We start from the raw sequence: 20,822 nt of genomic DNA on the forward strand, positions 1-20,822 counted from the left end.
TTTTTGTGGTCTGGGGGGATTTATATGTTGGGCTAATTATGCCAAAATTTGGGTACTTGTGGAAATTAACCTTCATCCTGTATGATTAAAAAAAAAAATAATAATGATATACATCTTGTATATCAAGATGTCTCTACAGCTTTATTGGAGATCTACTGCAAATATCAAGCACACATCTAACCAGTTAATGATGCACCTTAATGACAAATCTTCTTAAAAAGATTGTCATAAATTATTCATGCTTGAATTTTAATTAAACTGCAGCAATATCAGCACGTTATTTACCAACACTGTAAGATACTTAGAGACTTACACTGAAAAGCAGTGTTATACCAATATTCAACAACAATTGTGAATACCCTTGATTAAAAAATAATCTGTAATTATCAGAATACAAACCATACTGATTACTTCATACAGTGATGCAGTAACTGCATAATATGTTCACCTGCATGCAGTACAAGTAGATGTGCTTGGTTGAGTGTTAAAACACACTAAACCATTATAATCAACACAATATTGTACCATATGAATTCTAAACATATCAGAATTCTAAATGTACACAAGTACACATATGTGAAAATGTCCTCACTGAGTCCAAGACTAGTGCGAGGTCACATTATGAACAAGTACACACTATTTGTCTTTGGCCAAAATGATCAAAGAAAATACATACATTCACATATAAGATGTCAAATAATGGTCTGGAAAGAAAACCTGTACATTTACTACACTAATGAAGATCGGGCAAAATCTTGCATGCAGATATTATCACAGACAATACCACAAAGCCCTTAATAATAATAAAAGACCAGTACATCCATGCAGTATTTCTTGTTTTCCACTAGAGACTTCAGAGGAACGTTAGTATTACAGAATTGGATGTCATTAATTTCAGATGTCGAAGAGGTCCTTTATCTCAAGGTATGATGCTAATGTTCAACAGGAACATGAATCTTTTTGAGTGCTCTGAATGGAAGACCAATGTCATAGCAGGCGTATAAAGCCAGAGACGTGTGTGCAGGAATACCACAAACCCTGAACATAACACTCAAAAAATGTGTACAGACTCCATATTATTATGAAAGACGAGACTCAAGGCTTCCAGAGTTTGAGTAAGCCATCCTCGCTGTATGTGGCGATTAGATTCTGATGGGGGTGGTGAGTTATGCCAACCACGTCTTTTTCATGTACCTGTGGAGGATGTACACACAAACACTTGTTTAATTTAAAGCAGAGTTCATTTTATATCCAGTTCAGTTTTGATATATATATCTCCAACTAGTCCTAATTAGAGGTACATCCAGTGTTTTGATTATAAATACCAATTGTTCGGGACTACCGAGAAGACAACTTCAGCTGTGAACCTATCACACTTCACCAGACTAAAACAGATCTCGTGGATATGCAGCATGTGGTGTGAGGGCGGAAGGTACCGTGAGGGTTCTCTCTAGTTTGCCAGTGATGGTGCTGAAGCAGTACAGCACATAGTCTTCTCCCACACAATAAATCCACTCTCCACGTGGAGACAACGTGCAGCAAACAAAGTCTGCCCCCTCTTTTACGCCTGAACAGAAACTCCTCATCACCTGGGAGGGAAAAGAGAGGGGGACAAGAGAGGGAGAGTGAAAGTGCAATGCAAATGGGTAAAGGCACGCTTCAGAGAGTACCAAAAGCCATGCAAGAGTGAGTCATCAAATACGTCAAGACAAGAGTGGGTGAGAGTGCTGAATAGGGTACGGCTTATAAGCCATCAGGCGGTCAGAATAATAAGTGCATAACTATTTTTAGCAAACCTCACAAACTGCATTGGAAGTTTGTTGCTTTTTTAACTTCTGCTCAACATCCAGTCTTTAGTCAAGGTTTCTGATTCATTAATGGTGTTATTTTGTGCCATTTATGCCAAATATGAAAACCAGTTACTGTAGGTTTCACTCTAGTGTAAGCTTTTTAAAATAATAATGAGGAGAATGCAGAAGTATCTTGCTCAGTATACAGTATGCTGGTTAATTTTTGTTCTCACCTGGCCATGAATGTTCGTAACAACCACCGTGTTGGTCCTATTGCACACCACGAAGTGCTCAGGAGTCTTTGGGACAAGCACAACGTTGTTAACAGTGATGTCTGTACCATCAGGAATGTCAGGGGTTTTTATTGTGTGAGTGCAATCCATTGTCTTCATGCTCCAGACCTGAAAAAAGACAATTAAGCAAGGAAAATCCACAAAAACAAATGTAAACACGCATAGGCTATTGCATGTTGTTCGTCACAGTATGAACACTTACCTTTACTGTGCCATCTGCTGATGCACCAATGACATGCTGGCCATCGTGTGAGAAGATGACGTCATTTATATGAGCCGTATGGCCTCTAAACTCCTTCAGCATTTTTCCTGATTTCAAACCATGAAGCCTAAACAAAGAAATCCAAGAGTTGGATTAGAAATGAAACCACAATTCACAAATTCAAATTAATGCTTTAAAAGGAGTAACAAAAAAGCAATACAAAAAAAAAAAAAAATCAAATCGTGATGATGTCATGAATCAATCATTATCATCAAAGAGATTTTACGGTTCAACAAAGAGAATTTTCATTCTAAAAATCATACATGAAGGTCATAATGCAGAATAACAGCGGTTGGTAAACATGAATCATTACACAAATAAAAATTTTTTTTTATTGTTATTATTGTTTATTTATCTAAGAAAGTTCTGGTAATACAAGGTAACTACATGGGGTAGGGTTAGGTTTAGGGGTAGGTTCAGGGTTAGTACCTAGGTATTATTTGTATTATTTAAAAGCCCTTGCTACGTATACTGTGTTTAGGCTAACTGAGACTTGTTATAGCACTTATATATCATTGCTCTTTTGTTGTTTTTGATTGCTTCCATTTTCCTCATTTGTAAGTCGCTTTGGATAAAAGCGTCTGCTAAATGACTAAATGTAAATGTATTACATAGTTATTGTAATTACTAGAATAAGTACATAGTATGTACATGAGGAACAGGACTGTAAAATAAAGTGCTACCATAACAGCTTTTGTCTGCAACATATACAAGGTGATTTAATCATTTTCACAGATTCAACTTATTTCTTTATGAAAGGAGTGACACCCAAAACAAAAAAGCAAAATAGACACACACACACACACACATATATGGCATGGAGAGAGTAAAACACAACTTTTGTCTGTGTTTACAATGTGATTGTTTTAACTTCACAGTTCGCAAATTCAAAATGTCTTTAAAAAGTAAAGCATGACAAAAGGAGCTATAAACCAAACAAAACGAACCTAAACAAAAACCAGAGCAAAACAAAGCAAGACATGAAAGCACAATACTATAAAACAAAAAAGCAATATTATGTCAATCAATCAATCAATCATTATCATCAAAGATCTAAGAGAATATAAAAATCATACATCAATGTCATACTAGAAGACAACAAAAAAACAAAACCTTTCAACGTGATTCTACCATCTTTACTGAAAAATATTGTCCTCTCATGCACATGAAATTCCACCCACATGCACCATGAGAGTCTAGCACTACCGCCCAGCCGCAGAACTACTGCAGTCAGGACTGAGAGAGAGAGAGAGAGAGAGAGAGAGAGAGGGAGAGACTTTCGCTCTGGGCATGTGATGGAATATTCCTGACAACGCTTAACACCTAGACCTTGATTCGTTTCAATTTTGTCTAACTCATCTCTCTGTCTACAACAGAGAACAAAACAAAAATACAGCATGTTAACTGAAATACATCTATACTGTCATTTGAAATGTGCATGTACCAAACACCTCAAATGTACTCATTTCATACAAAGATTTCTAAACACATACATGATCCAGGATGACCGATGACATAAACAAGAAAGGTAACCTTTTATACATCATCTTAAAAGCCAAGCTGGCAATCACGTGTCTCACACACTACTGTGAGCATAAATCCAATCCATTGCAAAAGAGGAGGGGCTAGTATTTATCAATAAGTGGCCAATAGCAGAGCAGCTTGCCACTTCACCTCCCCTCCTGTTCCCTATCCAGCTAAGGAGCTGGAATGACAAAACGTCTGCCTCAGTCCGCTGCTGTTTGGGTAGCTGAGCAAGGAACAGAAACCCATTATCTGTGCGTGCTGCCTCTCTCAAGCACGTGGCCAATCCTGCTTCTTTCCACCCACATGCACCATGAGAGCCTAGAACTGACACCCAGCTGTAGAAGTACTGCAGTCTAGTCCGCGAGAGAGGGAGAGATGCTGAGTCTGGGCATGTGACGGAATATTCCTAATGATGTTTAACACCCAGACCACGACTTTAGATTTCCTCCTCTTCCCCCGCCTTTTCTGTCTACAAAGTATCCATGGCAAAACATTTCACTAAGGTAGCCTACTGTTCCTACTGGCACTTGTTATTGCATAGCAACTAATCATCTTGTTTCTTATGCATACAATATGCTCCTTTTGTGAGATCCATTACATGGCCTTTTCCATCCACTTAGCAAGAAAATCAAAGCAATTAGCTTAAGATTAACAACAAATCTGGGTAATGCACCTGCTAAATTTGTGGCCAGATTCACAAAATATTCTGCTATTTTCTTAAAAGAAAAACTTGCAAACCTTTTAGGAATGTGTTTATCTTTCTTCTTAAGATTGTTCTTGGAGGTATAATTGAACCGAAATAAAAATTCTGTCATTGTTTACTCACCCTCAAGTTGTTCTAAACCTGTATGAGTTTCTTTCTTCTGTTGAACACAAATGGAGATATTTTGAAGAATGTTGGTAACCAAACAGTTGATGGTAGCCACTGACTTCCATAGTATGAAAAAAAAAAAATTGGTTAAAAAAAAAAAAACTTGTGGGTGAGTAAATGTTAACAGAATTTTAATTTTTGGGTGAACTATTTATTTAACCCTTGTGCTGTGCTGAAAATACTTTAACTAATTTGGTGTTCCCCATCAAAAACCTTTGAAACATTTCTTGTAAATTTCTCATTGTGCTCATTTATCACCTAATCTTGAATTAATCTTTTGAAATCAGCTTTTGCACCTCAGTTTTTGATTTAAAAAGCATTATTCGTGGATAATTTTGGCAATACTCACTCAAAAACTAAGGTACATAATCTCAGATCAGGGTGGCCTACAACCAATCAGTTCCAAAAAGAAATACAAAATGTGTGCTAATTAAAATAAAACAAGTTGATAAAAGGATTAAATACAATATTTGGTAATAACATAGCATAGCAAGAAATGCATATGCAATTTTTTGTAGGCTTGTCATTTTTGACCAGGAACAACACAGGTGTAACAACATGAGGGTAAACAAATCCCCAAAATTTTCCACATATTTTGGGTAGTTGTGTGATCAAATTCAGTAAGTTTTAGTCCAATGCAATGTTATCGCATTAGACTAAAACTTACTGACTTTGCTAGGATTATGCCCAGAACACAACATGAGGTTTAAGACAAAACCTGAAAAAAAAAATCTCATTAAAGATCATTGTAATTAATCTCTTAAAGGTAGGATAACATCCAACTTGTTTTAAATCCCCATTGTTTAATGATTTTTTGGGGGTTGTTTTTAATGAATTCACCAGCTTCATATGATAAATATTAATACTAGGAGTGTGAAAGATTATTTGCAAGTTACACGAGAAATCAATAATGTAAACAATGGTCAGTAATGGTCATGCATGGTGTGATTCTTTTGCTGAATTTTTTTGTGAATCCGCCACATGGAATGCCTGTCAAATGAGAGCCACTCCAATCATGACAGGAGTTAGAAAACAGATCCATCTTCAGAACACAATTTAAAAGTGAATACCAATTAAGAAATAATAAGAAGCGAAACAGTGCAGAGTCAGATTTGTAATATATGTTGAACCTGATGGTCTGGTCAAAGGAGCCACTTAATAGTTGACTGCTGTCCTTGTTGAAGCAGACACAGGTGACTGCTTTGCTGTGGGCTCGTTCTATTCTATTCAGACAGGTCCCGTTCAGAATCCTCCAAACCTGGAATAATAAAATGAACAGAGATAAGTAAAACCTATTCAACTGAACTGAATGTGTGCAATGAGGTCTAATTGGGAACATCATTATTCAGTGAAGATGATAAATCATAATTTTTAGCTCTCTGTGCCATGAAATACTGAATCGAGGGATTTTTAAGTAGGGCTGTGTGTAGTGAAAGCCGCTCCATCTGAAAGCAGGTGATGGTGATTTAATACTAATCACGGGACCGGCTTTACTGAAGAGATGCGCATGACAATCGAATTCGATTAATTGCACAGCCCTATTTTTAAATAATAATAATCGATCAATAGATCAGTAGATCAACGAAATCCAAGAGATCAGTTACTGTACTGTTCTTCATGTTATAATGGACTGCAGTCACAACTGTAATCAGATGCTGTGTGATTAAAAGACTTAATATATAAGTGTTTACAGGGTTTAATTAACATTTGCCTTCAGAGCTACTGCCCCCTGAGATTGAGGTCACTTACAATACTGCTGAAAAGCATCAACTGGACAAATTAGAAATATACAGTAGACTGCAAGTGGAACGTTGATCAGTGAAGTGAAGGGCCATACCTGTATCTTTCCATCCTGAGCTCCAGAAGCGATCATGTCAGAGTCGTGACTTACTGCCAGACACAGAACAGCCTCATCCATCATCATGAAATTATCCTGAGCTTGGTACTTCAGATCCTACTCACCCAAGAAACAAACAGACAGGCAGACCATCACACATCACATTTAACCACACAAAATGACATTACATCATGTTATATTAAAAGAATTAGGTTTTCAGACATTGTCTAATTAGGGAATGAAATAGCATAAGAAAATACACCCATATGATGGGTTGATTGAGACAGTATGGCTCTTTCTAATGTCTACCAGAAAGAAGAACTACAGCCACAACATACGCTTTTCAAACAGCCAAAAAAACTATATTATTTTGAGTCTCATACTGTACTTTAAATTCCCCAGTAGTAGTGGAAATCCATGTGTGAGAACGGGGTAGGGTTTATTTTTGGCCCCAACTGCCTCAACTCAACCTGCTAGACGTCATAGTGTTGGGGTGACCCATATTGTATACCTCTGAGGTTTTACTTGAAACCAAGGCTCTCCCAACAGAAAAATTAAGCCACACTTAATGTGAGAATTTATTTTTTGCCCCCACAAAACAGGCCTAGGACAGCATACGTGCGTTGCCTATTTCATGCATCAAGGAGATGATGTTCTTGAGCTGTGTCGTTATATATAGCATATAGAGATGAATATAGACTAACTCTGTTAATATAAAATTACATTTCAGAGCATTCTAGTGAAAATACTGCATATTTGTCAGAGAGCCTTGGAAGAACCTGCTGGAAAGACAACCATCTCTGCTACACTCCATAAATCAGGTATGGTACAGTGATTATATAAAGTCATTTATCAAAAGGCAAATGAAAGTCATCAAGTTTGTTTAAAGAACTCAAAGAGTTTATTGTTTTATTGTATTTACAACATATAATTTATTAAAGTTAACAACTTTATGTTATTCTTATTGTGATGATGACTAATTTAATTCTCTCTCCCCATCCTCTGACAACCAGTTACAGTACCCTCACGAATCATTTGTCTGGCAAGCATTTCTCTCTGGATGAATGCCCATCATCTAAAGCTGAATATACTGAATACTGGTGTGCTGCTGTTCATCCTGGCCAAGAAGCACCCTTGCCAGTGCCTTGTCATTTCAATATACAACTCACTGATTTCATCCACACAGAATGCCAAAAACCTTGGTGTAACACTGGACAAAGACTTGTCATTTACAGCCCACATACTAGCAAAAGTCAAAAACGAAACCTCCTGCAGAACATTTGCAGAGTCACACATTTCTCACCACAGAATCTATTGAGATTCTGCTAGAGGCCCTAGTATGCTCTTGTCTTGACTTCGGTGACGCACAGCACATTTAATCAAACGTCTACAGCTCATCCAGAATGCTGCAGCCCAGCTGATATTCAACCTTACAAAGTACTCCCATGTTTCACCTCTGCTATGCAATCTCCACTGGCCCCATCCTCGATAGGACATATATGGTAGAACACACACTACTGTTCAAAAGTATGGAATAATTAAGGTTTTTTAAAAGAAGTCTCTTATGCTCACCAAGGCTGCATTTAATTGATCACAAATACAGTAAAATCTGTTGTTTAATGTTTTAAAATGTGATTTATTTCTGTGATTGTCAAAGCTAAATTTTCAGCATCATTACTCCAGTCTACCGTGTCACATGATCCTTCAAAAATCATTCTATAAAATGCCAAGTTGTTGCTCAAAACATTTATTATCATTGTCAAATGTTGAAAAAAATCTTTTTTGATATTAATATTTTTGAGGAAGCTGTGATAGACTAACATTTAAAATCTTGGAGTAAGATAAAAAAAAAGATAAGGACAATAAGGACATTTGTAAATATTACAAAAGATTTCTATTTCAAATAAATGTGGCTCAATAAAATTTATATTCATCAAATAATCCTGAAATTAGCATATTAGAATGATTTCTGAAGAATCATTTTCAGTGAAGCCTTGAGTAACGCCTGCTGAAAATTCAGCTCTGCCATCACAGGAATAAATTATATTTTAAAGTATATAAGAAAAAAACAAAACAAAAAAACAGTTATTTTAAACTGTAATAATATTTCACAATATTAATGTGTTTACTGTATTTTTGATCAAATAAATGCAGCCTTGGTGAGCATAAGAGACTCCTTTCAAATATATTAAAAATCTGAATTATTCTAAACTTCTTCTGACCAGTTCTGCATATATAAAAATATATATAATTATTACATAATTATTATATAAATTATTACATAATTGTTTTATAAGTAATAAAAACAAGCATTTTTCCTAATTTATAAGAAATACAGTTTATTTGATGGGCAGTATATACTCACCTTCCGAATTTTACCAGTGGTGAAGTTCCAGACTTCAATGAAACCATCAACAGATCCAGTAATCAAGTACTGTCCATCAGGAGAGAACCGAGCACACTCTACGTGGGACTTTGGCCCAAACTGTATCATACATGTACACACACGGACAAACAGAAAATCAAAAAAACTAAAATTAAAAATATATTAATATTATTTTAATAAGCACATTCATTTATAAATATTGCTCCAAAGCAGTTTTGAGTTAATGCTTTAACCACTCTAAAAAAAAAAAAAAAAAAAAAAAATTGTTCATGTTTTAATCATTTAATTTGAATCATTTTCTATACATTTTTTTGTGGACATCCCAGCGCCCCTTTGAGATCCCTTGGGGTTCCCTGGATCCTAAATTGAAAACCCTTACCTAGACAATACCAGCCTGCCTTAAGACACTATAAACCTCCATAACATTGTATGCTGATATTAATTCAAAAGTGTGGTGTTAAAGCAAGCAAGGTAGAACACAGAGAGTGCAAGATACAGATGAAAGCCTCAGGACACAAAAGCAATTAAATGTGCATATGCTGAGCCCTGTAGCATGTAGGATATTCAGATAAGATGCCTTATAATGCAGATGGGAATAACATCCATCATTTATTTCTTATATTCAATTTTTTACTAAAACATTTGCTTTTTCAAACAGTAAGAATAATCATTTATATTTCCTCTAACAGTTAAACTGACTGAGATCACACTGTTGTGTTTACAGCACCTTTATGAGGCGACTGAGCTGAGTAGGGAAGCGCTCTTCCTCCATGTCCTTCAATGCACCTTTGCCTCGGAACAGTTCCAAAGACATACCTGGAGGTAAGAGACCCTGGTGCTGCTGCCACTTCAACGACCAAAAACAAAGTGTGGGAAAAGTAAAGTCGAATAAGAAAAAGCCAGGTAAGACTGCTCAAGTAGAAGAGTTTTTTTTTTGTTTTTGTTTTTTACTCACCAGCATTGCTAATGAGCCAAACTGCCGTAGTGCTTTGGTTTCCTGTAACCTGTATAAAGCGCCCTCACATATACGGCCCTATAAAAACAAAGGATATTTGATGCATGCAATACAACAGCTACAACGGATATACAGAAAGCTTCAGGTTAGGTCAAAAAATACATAAAAGGTAGCAAACCTGGCCCAGAAGAGCCATGAGACGAGAAGGTGGCACCAAGCAGACCTCTCCTGCAAAAGCTTGAGCAATAGCCAGTCTGCGCTTCTCTTTACTGCTGCCCACTGGATATGCCTGTAGGCCAGTGGAGAGACAAAAAAAGCATAAATAATTACACAAAAATACATATCTTATTTTTTTTCCACCTTATTTTTAAGAGTGGGTGATGCCTTTTGTAACCTGAATGTGCGAGGCGTCTGGTGTGATACATTTCCAGTTGTTTTAGTTACACATTCAAACATTTCTGTTGATAGAAAAGTTTACAGTATTCCGTTCAAATAAAAGTGTGAAGGTTTAAATGATTGAAAATGAAGAATTTAAGACATATGTATCAGTATGTGTTTTTTTAATTTTATTTTACAAGATACTTGTATTTTACAACTGTAATATAATTATATCTTAATTTTTTTGTTTAATTAGTTTCATTTTATTTCGTAACTTTCAGGAGGGTGTACTCATTTTTGCAACAAAACCTTTTAATCACTTTGATAAGAAAATCAATAATTTTGACTTGCTCCTTTTGTACAAAAAACATTTACAAAACATAAAATAAAATATTTTAACATTTGAATGTGATTGCATGTGTCAAATTATTAAATTAATAACTTAAAATCTAATGTATATATATTTTACATTTGAGGGGTTCAGCTGACCAAAAAGTCTGGCAACCCCTGCACTAGTGTGTAAATCACCAATATTAATTTCTCAGTCATTTATATAGATCTAAACATCTCACCTAAACCATTAATCCAATTACTAAATGATACAATTGAAAAATTTACCTCTTGTGAGTCAAAGCATGGCTTGCTGAGAAGGCTCTCCAGGTGAGAGTAGCGCTCAGGTTGAGTGTGCTTCAGCATGATCATGGGATCGGTCTGCTTTAGTAAACACTGGGCTGCTCCCAGCTCACCCAACTCAATCAGCTCCAGCACAATCTACACATACAACCAGACATCACGCAGTTCTTTAAGCATGAAGATTTCATTTGCTGTTGACATGCTGCAAGGTTTTAATTTCCGAGGTAGGTTTTCCTTCACTTATTTACCTGTTCGTACAGCTCAATGAGCAGCTTGTCAGGAAGCTTCAGATACTGGATTGCTAGCAGCACTATATCCCACTGCCCGTTGTTGATATCGGAGATGAAGCTGTCGATGCTGTCGACCGTGTGGAGCGAGACTGCTGTCTCCTCTTGAAGCATCGCCAGAGTGCGGTGCAAATTATTTTCCTTCAGATATTGCATGATCAGACGAATCACGCTGCAAAAAGTGACGGACGCCGTTAATACGAGCTGTCACCGGAGCTTTACAAAAACATCAAATAAACGGTCTGTATCTGTATTTTACTGCAGGGTTTAATCGACATTACTTTAAGTAACTTTGCTGTTTGGGTTGTGGGGGAAAACGCTAACGTAGACTGTTTTTTATTATTAAATTCTACTCAAACTTTTGTCGACTGACGAATGTTTGTTGATACGTAAAAATTAACACACTATACTGACATTGCATTGGATTCCCGATATCATCCAGTTAGTGCTATTACAAAAGAATGACTTTCAAATCACAAGATTCATTAAGTTTATTCGTCCATAATAAAGCATTTGTATTGTTTTCTGAAATCATAAGACGGTTAAATACTGTTTCAGAATCCCATTCATTCGATAGGAAGTGAATGAAGGTTTACTTACTCTGCTGATTCCACTTCAATGTCCATGTCTGCGAGGTTGTCGATGAAATCGGCGTCTAGATATATAATGTGCCAACATTCACCAGCGCTGCTGAGTGTTGGTCCTGGCCACGTGAACACCGTGTGGCCGTGACCGCCCTATACACGTGCTGTTGTATTTATTGCTCACACGTCTGAAATCACGGAAACCTCTCACAGATTGTTGCGGATTTTTGGGAGGGCGGATTAATGACGCGTCTGGAGAAATTAATCGGAGAAAAAAACCCCGCAACGTTGACATCAGGTGCCGTGCGGGCAGATGGTGCATCAAAGCCATAACGCCGATTTATCATAAGTACCATAATGAATACGGTTCAATCAATCATAATTTAAACGGAACGCAACTGTACAGACGCTCATCATCTTTAATAAAGCGTTGGTTTATTAGCAATCAACAGTAATTGTCAATTTTTCCAATAGAATACTAAAGAATCTATTTAGAATACAGAACACATCACAGGTGTCGCATCCCAGCATGGCAAGCCGTATTAACATATCTGCTACTAACAGCCTACCTATTTTTCAGTTACTACTACGTCTTTCAGCAACGACTACTGTCTTTTTCTATTTATGTAACTATTCATTACATACTAGTTATTGAACTTGACTATTATCCCCAAGTATATGTTAGTCCTTATACTCGTACTTGTTGCTTTCCAAAGAATTTAAGAATCTGCAGTTTACATTAATCAATTTTAGCTGTAAAAAAAAAAATGGACCTGCAACACAAGTATCTATTATAACAGTTACTAGTAAAACTGTAGTGTAAAAATTCACACTCTAGTCAGAAATGTTTCTCAACTACACATAACCATGCATTGAATTCAATGGTAAAAAATGACGTGTCAATACCAGGGTTATGACTCATAATAATATATATATATATATATATATATATATATATATATATATATATATATATATATAATATATATATATATATATATATAAAAATAAATAAATGAACAGGCTACAAGTAACAATAATAGACAGTTAGCATACAGGATTAAATGTTATATGGGCCTTCCATGTCTCTAGCGCCGGCATTCTTTAGTATGCTCACATAGCGCCCCTCTGGTCGCACGGAGAATTAGTTTACTCTGCCAGGCATTGTACTGAAAACAGGAAAGGGTATATTAGGGGTCTTGGAGATATCAGGAGAGTTAGTGATCAGAAAAAGTGTTATACATGTATGAACATTCAAAAAGTTTCCACTTAGTGTTTGAGCTTGAAACCAGTTACCTTTATTTTGCTGTTGACATTTTGGTAATATAGGTTAGATCTGAACTTAATCTTCACATGAAACCCATTATGATTAATTTAAAACTACTGGTTAGAAGGTGTAGACACATGACTAAAGTCATCTTGATTGACAAACCTTAACATCTTACCTTAGTTGCAAAATGTAGAATGGCCAAAACAAAGACTAACAAAATTCAACTTATTACAAACACTACCTTACAACAGGGTAATAAAAAAAATTAAAAAAAACGACACCATTTAGAATGTTTAACAAAATCATGTTTTATTTGTAAGGTACATGTCTCACTTCTGGCTTGACTCTGACTTGGATGTGGAAGCTCTCAAAGAGGAGAGACGGCGTCTCTTGGCAACCTTTTCTTGACGTTTCTCTTTGGCTTCCTATGAAAAGAACATTGATATTCAGCTTTTACAACATACAACACAACGCATGCTTTTTCAGTAATAAAGATTCAATTGAGGCATTTATTTTTCAGAAGTCAACAAAACTTTATTCACATAGCTAGGCTAAATTGTAGATTGTAAATTGTTTTTGCCCACTAAACAAAAAAAAGCAGCAGCGTAGTTTCTTCATCTTGTTGGGCAGTTTGGTGTATTCTGCAGCCTCCTCCTTGTTCTTCAGTGTGCGCTGCTTCTTGAGAGCAACACGTCTGCGCTTGTGCTGCAGCACACGGGGCGTAACCAGGCGCTGAATCTTAGGGGCCTTAGTCCTGGGCTTCTTACCTGTCAGAAAGAGCATGGTCAGTCTCTGGATACATTTAAAACCCTTATGGTCCATAGCTTTAGAGGGAAACCAGACTCTAAGCTTTCAAATGATATCCATTTTTTGTTCATATAGGCAGTGGTTTGAAAAATATGATTAGTAATATTTGAGGAGAGGGGGCGTCCTGCCCGCGGTACACTCCGGTTTAGAGGGACTGCTCAGTGCTTGTTAAGAGTTGATCAAAATAATTACATTAAAAAGCTTTGAGAATCTAAGCTTTAAAAGGATATCTATTTTGTGTTATTCCATTCAGGGGTTGCTTAGTAATTTATGATTTTTTTTTGTGCGGGCTTACAGGGTTAAAGATCTAGTTTGAAATCATGCTAGGGACACAACTATGTGCAACAAATCTAAAAAAGCCTGCATTTTCCAAACAAACATCACTCTAGAACGTTTTCCCTTCAGCTTATGTTATTTATAAATAGAAAGGGCAACATCACAAAGTTAAATACATTTGGACACCTTTTAACGCATGAAAGACCCTATCCCAGTTCTGTAAACAATGCACTGCAGAAAGTTCGACAGAGCAATTCAATGCAACCATCTGCTCATAATACAAATGGGGTTGTTATCCGGTTAGCAGCTCCACTGTTACAAAATTTTCATTTTGGGGTGGAGTATCCCTTTAAATCAAGATAGTAGGCTCAATCTCATGACAATATTTACTCACACATTATGAGAAATACTGAGCATAAGCAGTCATACCTTCTTTAGTGAGGGGTCTCCTGACTACATACTGCCTGACATCATCCTCTTTGGACAGGTTGAAGAGCTTGCGGATCCTGCTAGCCCTCTTGGGTCCCAGGCGGCGAGGGACAGTGCTATCAGTCAGCCCAGGAATGTCCTTCTCACCTGAAGGAGAGGAACATCTATCAAACAGATGCTATAGAAAAAGCCATTCAAGGTGTAGACATTCAAGATACCATCTTCACCATTTCTATCGCATCACACTTCCATGGAGTACCTGCTCCCATTCACAAACAATATGCAAAGTAATAATTTTTGGCAGAGCAATGCAGTACAACCAGCCACTAAGAACATGATCAGGTCGTTATCCGTTAGCAGCTCCACTGTTGCTGTAGGCACCACACTGTCCCCCCTTTGAGGTACCATCCAACCAGAAAGGGTCTGCTGGTGTGCCATCTATGAACCATAAGTTCATTTGCACCATTAAAGAAATGGGCTCTTAAAATGAAAATTCTGCCATTGCTCATCCCAGTTTCGGATTTCAGTTATATTTTTTGACCATACAATAAGTGTCAATGGGACTGGAAACTGTTTGGTAACCAACATTTTGCTAAATATCATCTTTTGTGAATGGTGATAAACCAAAGTGGATCCACAATCTGGATAACGTCACACATTAAATTAAAACTTCTAACTATACTCACCCTTCCTGATAATGACCAAGTTGAGAACGCTGAGGTTGGCATCAACAATGCAGCCACGGACAGACTTGCGTTTACGCTCACCAGTACGGCGAGGGCGGTAACAGGAGTGACCCTTGCTGAGGAGGAGACGCACACGTCCTTGGGTCAACACACCCTGCTTCATGGGGAAACCTTGTTTGTCATTGCCTCCGCTGATGCGCACAACATAGCCCTACAAGATAAAGTATTGCCAATTTTAATGTCAGTTTGAAAAAGTTTGAAAGTTACAAGTGCAGCATAGTGAATATTGCAGTTGTCAAGTCCACTTAAATGTGGAACACACTACACAACTTTTGCCCCAAATTGTACTCTGGATGAGTCAGTGCTAGATACCTAATGTCAAAAGTAGTTGCATATTTTGGGCAGATTTCACAGAAAATCAAGCAGTGTATAATGAGCACAGAGCTTCAGACTATGATTCCATTTAATCGGAGGACATCAAACAAGTTTGATATTTTGAGCCATTTTAAGGCTAGACGTGACAACTTTTCTCCAGAACAGTCTGGACGAAAGTCTGACCCAGTCTGCAGATTTTGGACAGTCCAAGTTGACAGATTTAAAAGAAATAGCATGAAATAAGTAAACTTTGACTACAAGCCCCAATTAAAACAACTAAATTTGATCATCTTTGCATAAAGCACCTATCCCAATTCTCTAAACAATGCACAGCAGAAGGTTTGACAGAGCGATGCAATACAACCAGCCACTAATAACATGAACAGCTTGTTATCCGGATAGCAGCTCCACTGTTGCTTTTGGCACCACACTGTCCCTCCTTTTAAGCTACTGATCAGCCAAAAAGGAACTGCTAGTGTGCCACAAAAATAAAATAAAGCTCATTTGGCAACCAATCCAAGTTGACAGATTTCACAGTAAACTGCACAGTGTTTGAAGGCACAGGGGTGTTTTTTTTTTAGATTCAGACTGACTTCATCCAATTAGAGGATAGCAAGCCAAGCATGTTTGGTATTTACTTCACTTCACATTCATTCACAGATCTGCGCTACGCCGTGGCCTGCAGTCTTCACACAGACATGTGACATAATATACCTCTGTAAATAAATACAATTTAAATTCATGTCACACACACTTTGAATGGAACATATACGCTCCCTTCGAACTGGAATCATAGCGGAATATTCTGTGAAGTCCACTTCGCAGGGCACTTCTGGTCGAACAGAACAAATGTCTGAAGTGACAAGAGGTACATACAAAATGTGCAGAGCGATGGGTCACGAGGACTGGAATTGAGAACCACCGATTTAGCGCGTGATGTCCAGCTTTTCTTCTGTAACCATTTGCAAAATTAGCAAGACTATGATGCCTAGTGTTTAACATCCATTCAGATTTTAAAAGTCCTTTAGTGTATTTCAGTATCTTCGGTCTTAAATTTAACATCCATTCAGATTTTAAAAGTGATTTGGTGTATTTTAGGACTTCTCTGCTTCACATGAAACATTAAAATGCTGGAAATGCACCCACATAAAATCTGGATGATACAGGGTGTAATTACTTACCTTCCACTCATCACCCAGAGAGTCTGCTGCCACCTCTGTGGCCATGCGCTTCTCATAGAAGATCCTCAGTTTGCGCTCATCATCAACTTCTATCAGCTTTTGGCAGCCAGTGGCGGGGAACGAGATGTTGAGCTAGTCGGACAAGTAAAAAAAAAAATACATTAAAAACATGACAGGATAACTACGCCGTGTGCTGTGGTTATAATGGTAAGGTCTTCATCTGACGCGTCTCTGCTAACATTAGCTAAACAGTCGCTAACGCGACAGGAGTGGATAGTTTGACCCTCAATACCAGTCTGCTAGAACCTCCCCCAACGTTGTAATTACTGCTACAACAACGGCGACTAAGTTGACTAATTAACCGTAGCTCGCAACAATTGTCTAGTTTTCTAATGTGCTCACTGCATGTCTATTGCGGGCGCTGCCATGTTGCCGCACTTCCACCGCTGTGCTGCTAACCGAACAAAATCAACATCCATCCCTCATACTGTTTGGGCCTAACTCGATTATCAAAAGTTCATCGGATTGTTTTGAGACTGTAAAATGGAACTCATTCGATATTTCCAGCACATTGTGAAACATAAAACTTATAAAATAGCTTTTCCAGTCCACCTACCTTCATTATGGAGGACTTTCTCGCCCGGAGTCCACCACCGAAAAGAGAGCGGATATCCGCCTCGTAGTCTCACATAGACTTCCAGGTTATCGCGAGAATATGTTTTGTCGTTTGAAATAGCATGCGCACAGTACAGATTTAGAGGAAAATAGTGTTTATACGCTTAAAAAATATAAGCTACACGACAAAACTATGAATATATAATTATTTTTCATAAAAAAAATAGAGGCATAGAAGATGTTAAACCGGGCATGTTAGTAAGTTATTGATGCTGATTTTCATTAAGCACATAAAGTAATTCATTACTATTTCAATATTGAACTGAATATATTAATTATGAATATGCTAAATAATTTATATTAGTTACCCTTATAATGCAAAATACACTTTTAGATAAATCATCATTGCGTAAATCATCTTTTTTTTTATCGCAAATATTGCACTATATCTGTCAGAGTTAACAGCTGTATTTGTTCCCCTGAAATGTTTACACATTTTTATTTCCTTTTATATGAACTCAGGTTATGTTCAGGTTATAGTTTTTGAATTTCCAGTGCTCAAATACAACAGTTTATTAAATGCACAAAAAGATATGTTTACATCAAATATTTACTATTCAACAGCAAACAGAAACGACAATGTAACAAAGACACTTCACACACAAACAGTTCGCTTTTTATTTTATTAGTTTTATTTTATTAACATTTTGTTTTTCTTTTGTTCTCGTTATGATAGTAACTAACTGTATTCACCCATTGCATGCACACTGACTAGAGCTAAATAATAGGCAATAAATGTCATATTAATTATTATTTTATCGCTTTTGATGGTACTGATGAACGCTTGGGTCAACCAGCACGGGGCCGTTTTGATGAGAATGTTGTCCTTCTTTTGTTTTGCACTGACAGTCCTCTATTAGTTTTACAACTTTTATCATTTCTGTGTTGTCGGTGCATTTTAGTTTCACAGTCTTGGAAGTGATGGTAACCGGTGAGCAGACAGAACAAGAAAATGAGCCTCCTTCATCCCCACTGGAGGGCGCCGTGTAACATCTTCCGAAACACACGTTGTTCTGGAGCTCCAATGTTTCACAGTTTTCATGGAAGATCCTCTGTGAAACACAAAATGATGTTTTACATTTACAGAATAAAACATAGTTTGTGCAGTATAAAAAAAAAAAATCCATAAACTAAAACTGAAATCCCCTGGCCACAGACAGTCCGTACCTGCGAGAAGGTGAGCGCGCGACACTTCTCTTGACGGACCTCGACGTTCCTAATCGGCATCACGAATCTGAAGCCTGATTTCCCAAGAAACATGAACTGATTCCAGAATCCTTTCGCGTTTGTAGAGGATGACCTGTGAGCTAAATTCACGGCTGGGCTGGAGATATTACCATTGTTCTGCAAGCTTATACGCAAAAGTTCGTTTGAATTTTCTTGAGTCACATTTCCCAACTTCGCCGCCCTTCTCAGATGCCCAATCCTGCTGCCCCACTCAGGATCGGATAGTGGAGTTTCACGAGATCCACTTGTGGGATGCGACCCAAACCTTTTAGTAAAACGTGACTGAAAGAAGATTCCGAATACCTGCATTTGTAAGGTAAAAAATAAAATGAAATGAGCCGAGCGCATGTTCTCAATACGGAGGGTCGCAGAACAAATGCGAGGTCAGTGCACGCGGCGTTTGCTTTATCAGGTGTGAAACCAAATGTCACAGACACCTTCGCAGACATCAAAGACCCGAGGTACTAAACACATTGGGTTATATTATTAGTCTTTCGTTCTTAGGTCACTAAGTTTCGTTTTTGGCATGCATGTTTCTCAAAAAATATTACCAAAGCACCAATACACAAAGTGACAAATAAAAGTAACGTGCCAGTACCGTTAATAACAGCCTAATAAAAAGTCAATATACACTTCCAGATGAAGCCCATAATAAAATAAATGAATGCTCCACAACATAGAGGTCATAAATATTCTAGTCTTTTATGTGAAGTTTGAGTTTTAATTTCAGCACAAAGACAGCACACATAGGCTAACTGCAATTCATTTAAGTCCAAAGGTTTTTTTTATTTATTATTTTTTATTCATACAAATTTTGGTTTCTTATGTGGTGTAACCATATAAGATTTTTATTAATAATTATTATTTTGGAACCAAAAATCCCCAAAAATTGTAACATTTCACTAGAACATGGATCCAGGAGAAGGAGGAGAAGAAGAAGAAGGGGAAGGGGAAAAAACAGATTTTAATGAATAAACCACCGGGGATACAGACTGGAACATGGACTGATGTTAAACAGTGGACACCAGAAACAGGGAGCCACAGGGTTTAAGTAATCGGGAGGCAAACGAGATAATTAATAACACACAGCTGAGGCATATAGAACTAAATCAACATAATTAGGACAGGAAGAGGAAACTAACTAAAGAAGGGCATAAAAATAACATGGAGCACGTGGGGGGAGGAAAACACACACAAAACATGGAACGGAGTCTGACACTCATCTGGACCCTTATGACATTTCCTGGGTTTCTCAGAAGCAGAAGTCATCATAGTTGAGTGAACGTCTATAGTGCTGAATGGAAACTTCAAATATATATACAGAGCTGGGCAGATTACTTGAAAAGTGTAATCCATTACTGATTCCAAAATTGTAGTTTGTAACGTAATCCATTACATTTAACATTTCAAGTAATATAATCAGATTTCTTTTAGATTACTTTTGATCTTACTCACTTATCACATTGATTTAAACAGGATAATCTTGTACCATATTTATATAAAAATACAAAAAGGAAGAAAATATATTCCATTCGTTAGAATGAATAACATAAATTAAAATAATAAAATAAATCATTTTAATGTCATGTGACCATTAACCAATGTCAGAGAACCTTGAACATGCAAATGTGATACTTAATTATAAAATATTTATTTTAAAATCTCATGAGTACTTTAAGCAAATATATTAGATGAAATATGTTCAGATGACCAAAAGAAGTTTAGGAATGTCTGCACTGCATGTAAATAAAGACAAATACCTTCCAAAGACATTGAAATAGATGGTTAAATAACCTACTGAGTGATAATTCAGATAAATATTGATGTGCTCATCAGTAGTTGATGCAACCTTGAGACACTTGAAATGATTTTTGTAAATCCAGTGGTCAAATGCTGTGTGACTAGTGACTGGTCTTTGTGTGAATGTCCACAAAACTGGAATACTTTCTGACTGTATATAAGTGGTAGGATATTTTAGAAATGAACATTTAAAGGATGAAAAAGAGGAATTAGGAGAGTTGGTGAATTATGAATAATTTATTGCTATTGTATGAATAATATGTAATCGTAATTAAGTACTTAATTGTTGGAAT

At 36.9% G+C, this 20,822-nt stretch overlaps 3 protein-coding genes across 3 annotated transcripts; all 3 read right to left on the reverse strand.

The window, feature by feature from the left end:
- Positions 1 to 122: 122 nt before the first annotated feature.
- LOC109065616 (WD40 repeat-containing protein SMU1-like) lies at positions 123 to 12,679 on the reverse strand. The gene is made up of 13 exons (XM_042760387.1): positions 11,820 to 12,679; positions 11,181 to 11,391; positions 10,918 to 11,070; positions 10,100 to 10,210; positions 9,922 to 9,999; positions 9,694 to 9,822; positions 8,946 to 9,065; positions 6,581 to 6,697; positions 5,874 to 6,001; positions 2,286 to 2,412; positions 2,024 to 2,191; positions 1,437 to 1,589; positions 123 to 1,194 (listed from the first exon to the last, which is right to left on the reverse strand). The coding sequence occupies exons 1-13, from the start codon at positions 11,843 to 11,845 to the stop codon at positions 1,096 to 1,098; spliced, it is 1,620 nt and encodes a 539-aa protein (XP_042616321.1). The 5' UTR covers positions 11,846 to 12,679; the 3' UTR covers positions 123 to 1,095.
- A 677-nt stretch (positions 12,680 to 13,356) lies between these two features.
- On the reverse strand, positions 13,357 to 17,585 carry LOC109045200 (40S ribosomal protein S6-like). The gene is made up of 6 exons (XM_042760422.1): positions 17,444 to 17,585; positions 16,828 to 16,959; positions 15,272 to 15,482; positions 14,586 to 14,732; positions 13,679 to 13,840; positions 13,357 to 13,494 (listed from the first exon to the last, which is right to left on the reverse strand). Exons 1-6 carry the CDS (start codon positions 17,447 to 17,449, stop codon positions 13,403 to 13,405), a joined length of 750 nt encoding a protein of 249 aa, XP_042616356.1. The 5' UTR covers positions 17,450 to 17,585; the 3' UTR covers positions 13,357 to 13,402.
- Positions 17,586 to 18,025: 440 nt separating this feature from the next.
- LOC122145650 (cerberus-like) lies at positions 18,026 to 19,121 on the reverse strand. The gene is made up of 2 exons (XM_042760413.1): positions 18,670 to 19,121; positions 18,026 to 18,554 (listed from the first exon to the last, which is right to left on the reverse strand). Exons 1-2 carry the CDS (start codon positions 19,075 to 19,077, stop codon positions 18,258 to 18,260), a joined length of 705 nt encoding a protein of 234 aa, XP_042616347.1. The 5' UTR covers positions 19,078 to 19,121; the 3' UTR covers positions 18,026 to 18,257.
- Positions 19,122 to 20,822: the final 1,701 nt, after the last annotated feature.

This window comes from Cyprinus carpio, chromosome A1 (genome assembly GCF_018340385.1).
Source record: "Cyprinus carpio isolate SPL01 chromosome A1, ASM1834038v1, whole genome shotgun sequence".
NCBI lineage: Eukaryota > Metazoa > Chordata > Actinopteri > Cypriniformes > Cyprinidae > Cyprinus > Cyprinus carpio.

Coding starts and splice junctions, on each gene's coding strand:
- LOC109065616 (XM_042760387.1), bottom strand. CDS start 11,845: ATGGACATTGAAGTGGAATCAGCAGA. Junction 10,000..10,099: donor TCATGGCTCTTCTGGGCCAG/GTTTGCTACCTT, acceptor TTGTTTTTATAG/GGCCGTATATGTGAGGGCGC. Junction 6,698..8,945: donor CCACTGGTAAAATTCGGAAG/GTGAGTATATAC, acceptor TTGGGTGAGTAG/GATCTGAAGTACCAAGCTCA.
- LOC109045200 (XM_042760422.1), bottom strand. Junction 14,733..15,271: donor CTTGGTCATTATCAGGAAGG/GTGAGTATAGTT, acceptor CCTCTCCTTCAG/GTGAGAAGGACATTCCTGGG. Junction 13,841..14,585: donor GAGACCCCTCACTAAAGAAG/GTATGACTGCTT, acceptor TCTTTCTGACAG/GTAAGAAGCCCAGGACTAAG.
- LOC122145650 (XM_042760413.1), bottom strand. CDS start 19,077: ATGCGCTCGGCTCATTTCATTTTATTTTTTACCTTACAAATGCAGGTA. Junction 18,555..18,669: donor GCGCGCTCACCTTCTCGCAG/GTACGGACTGTC, acceptor TGTGTTTCACAG/AGGATCTTCCATGAAAACTG.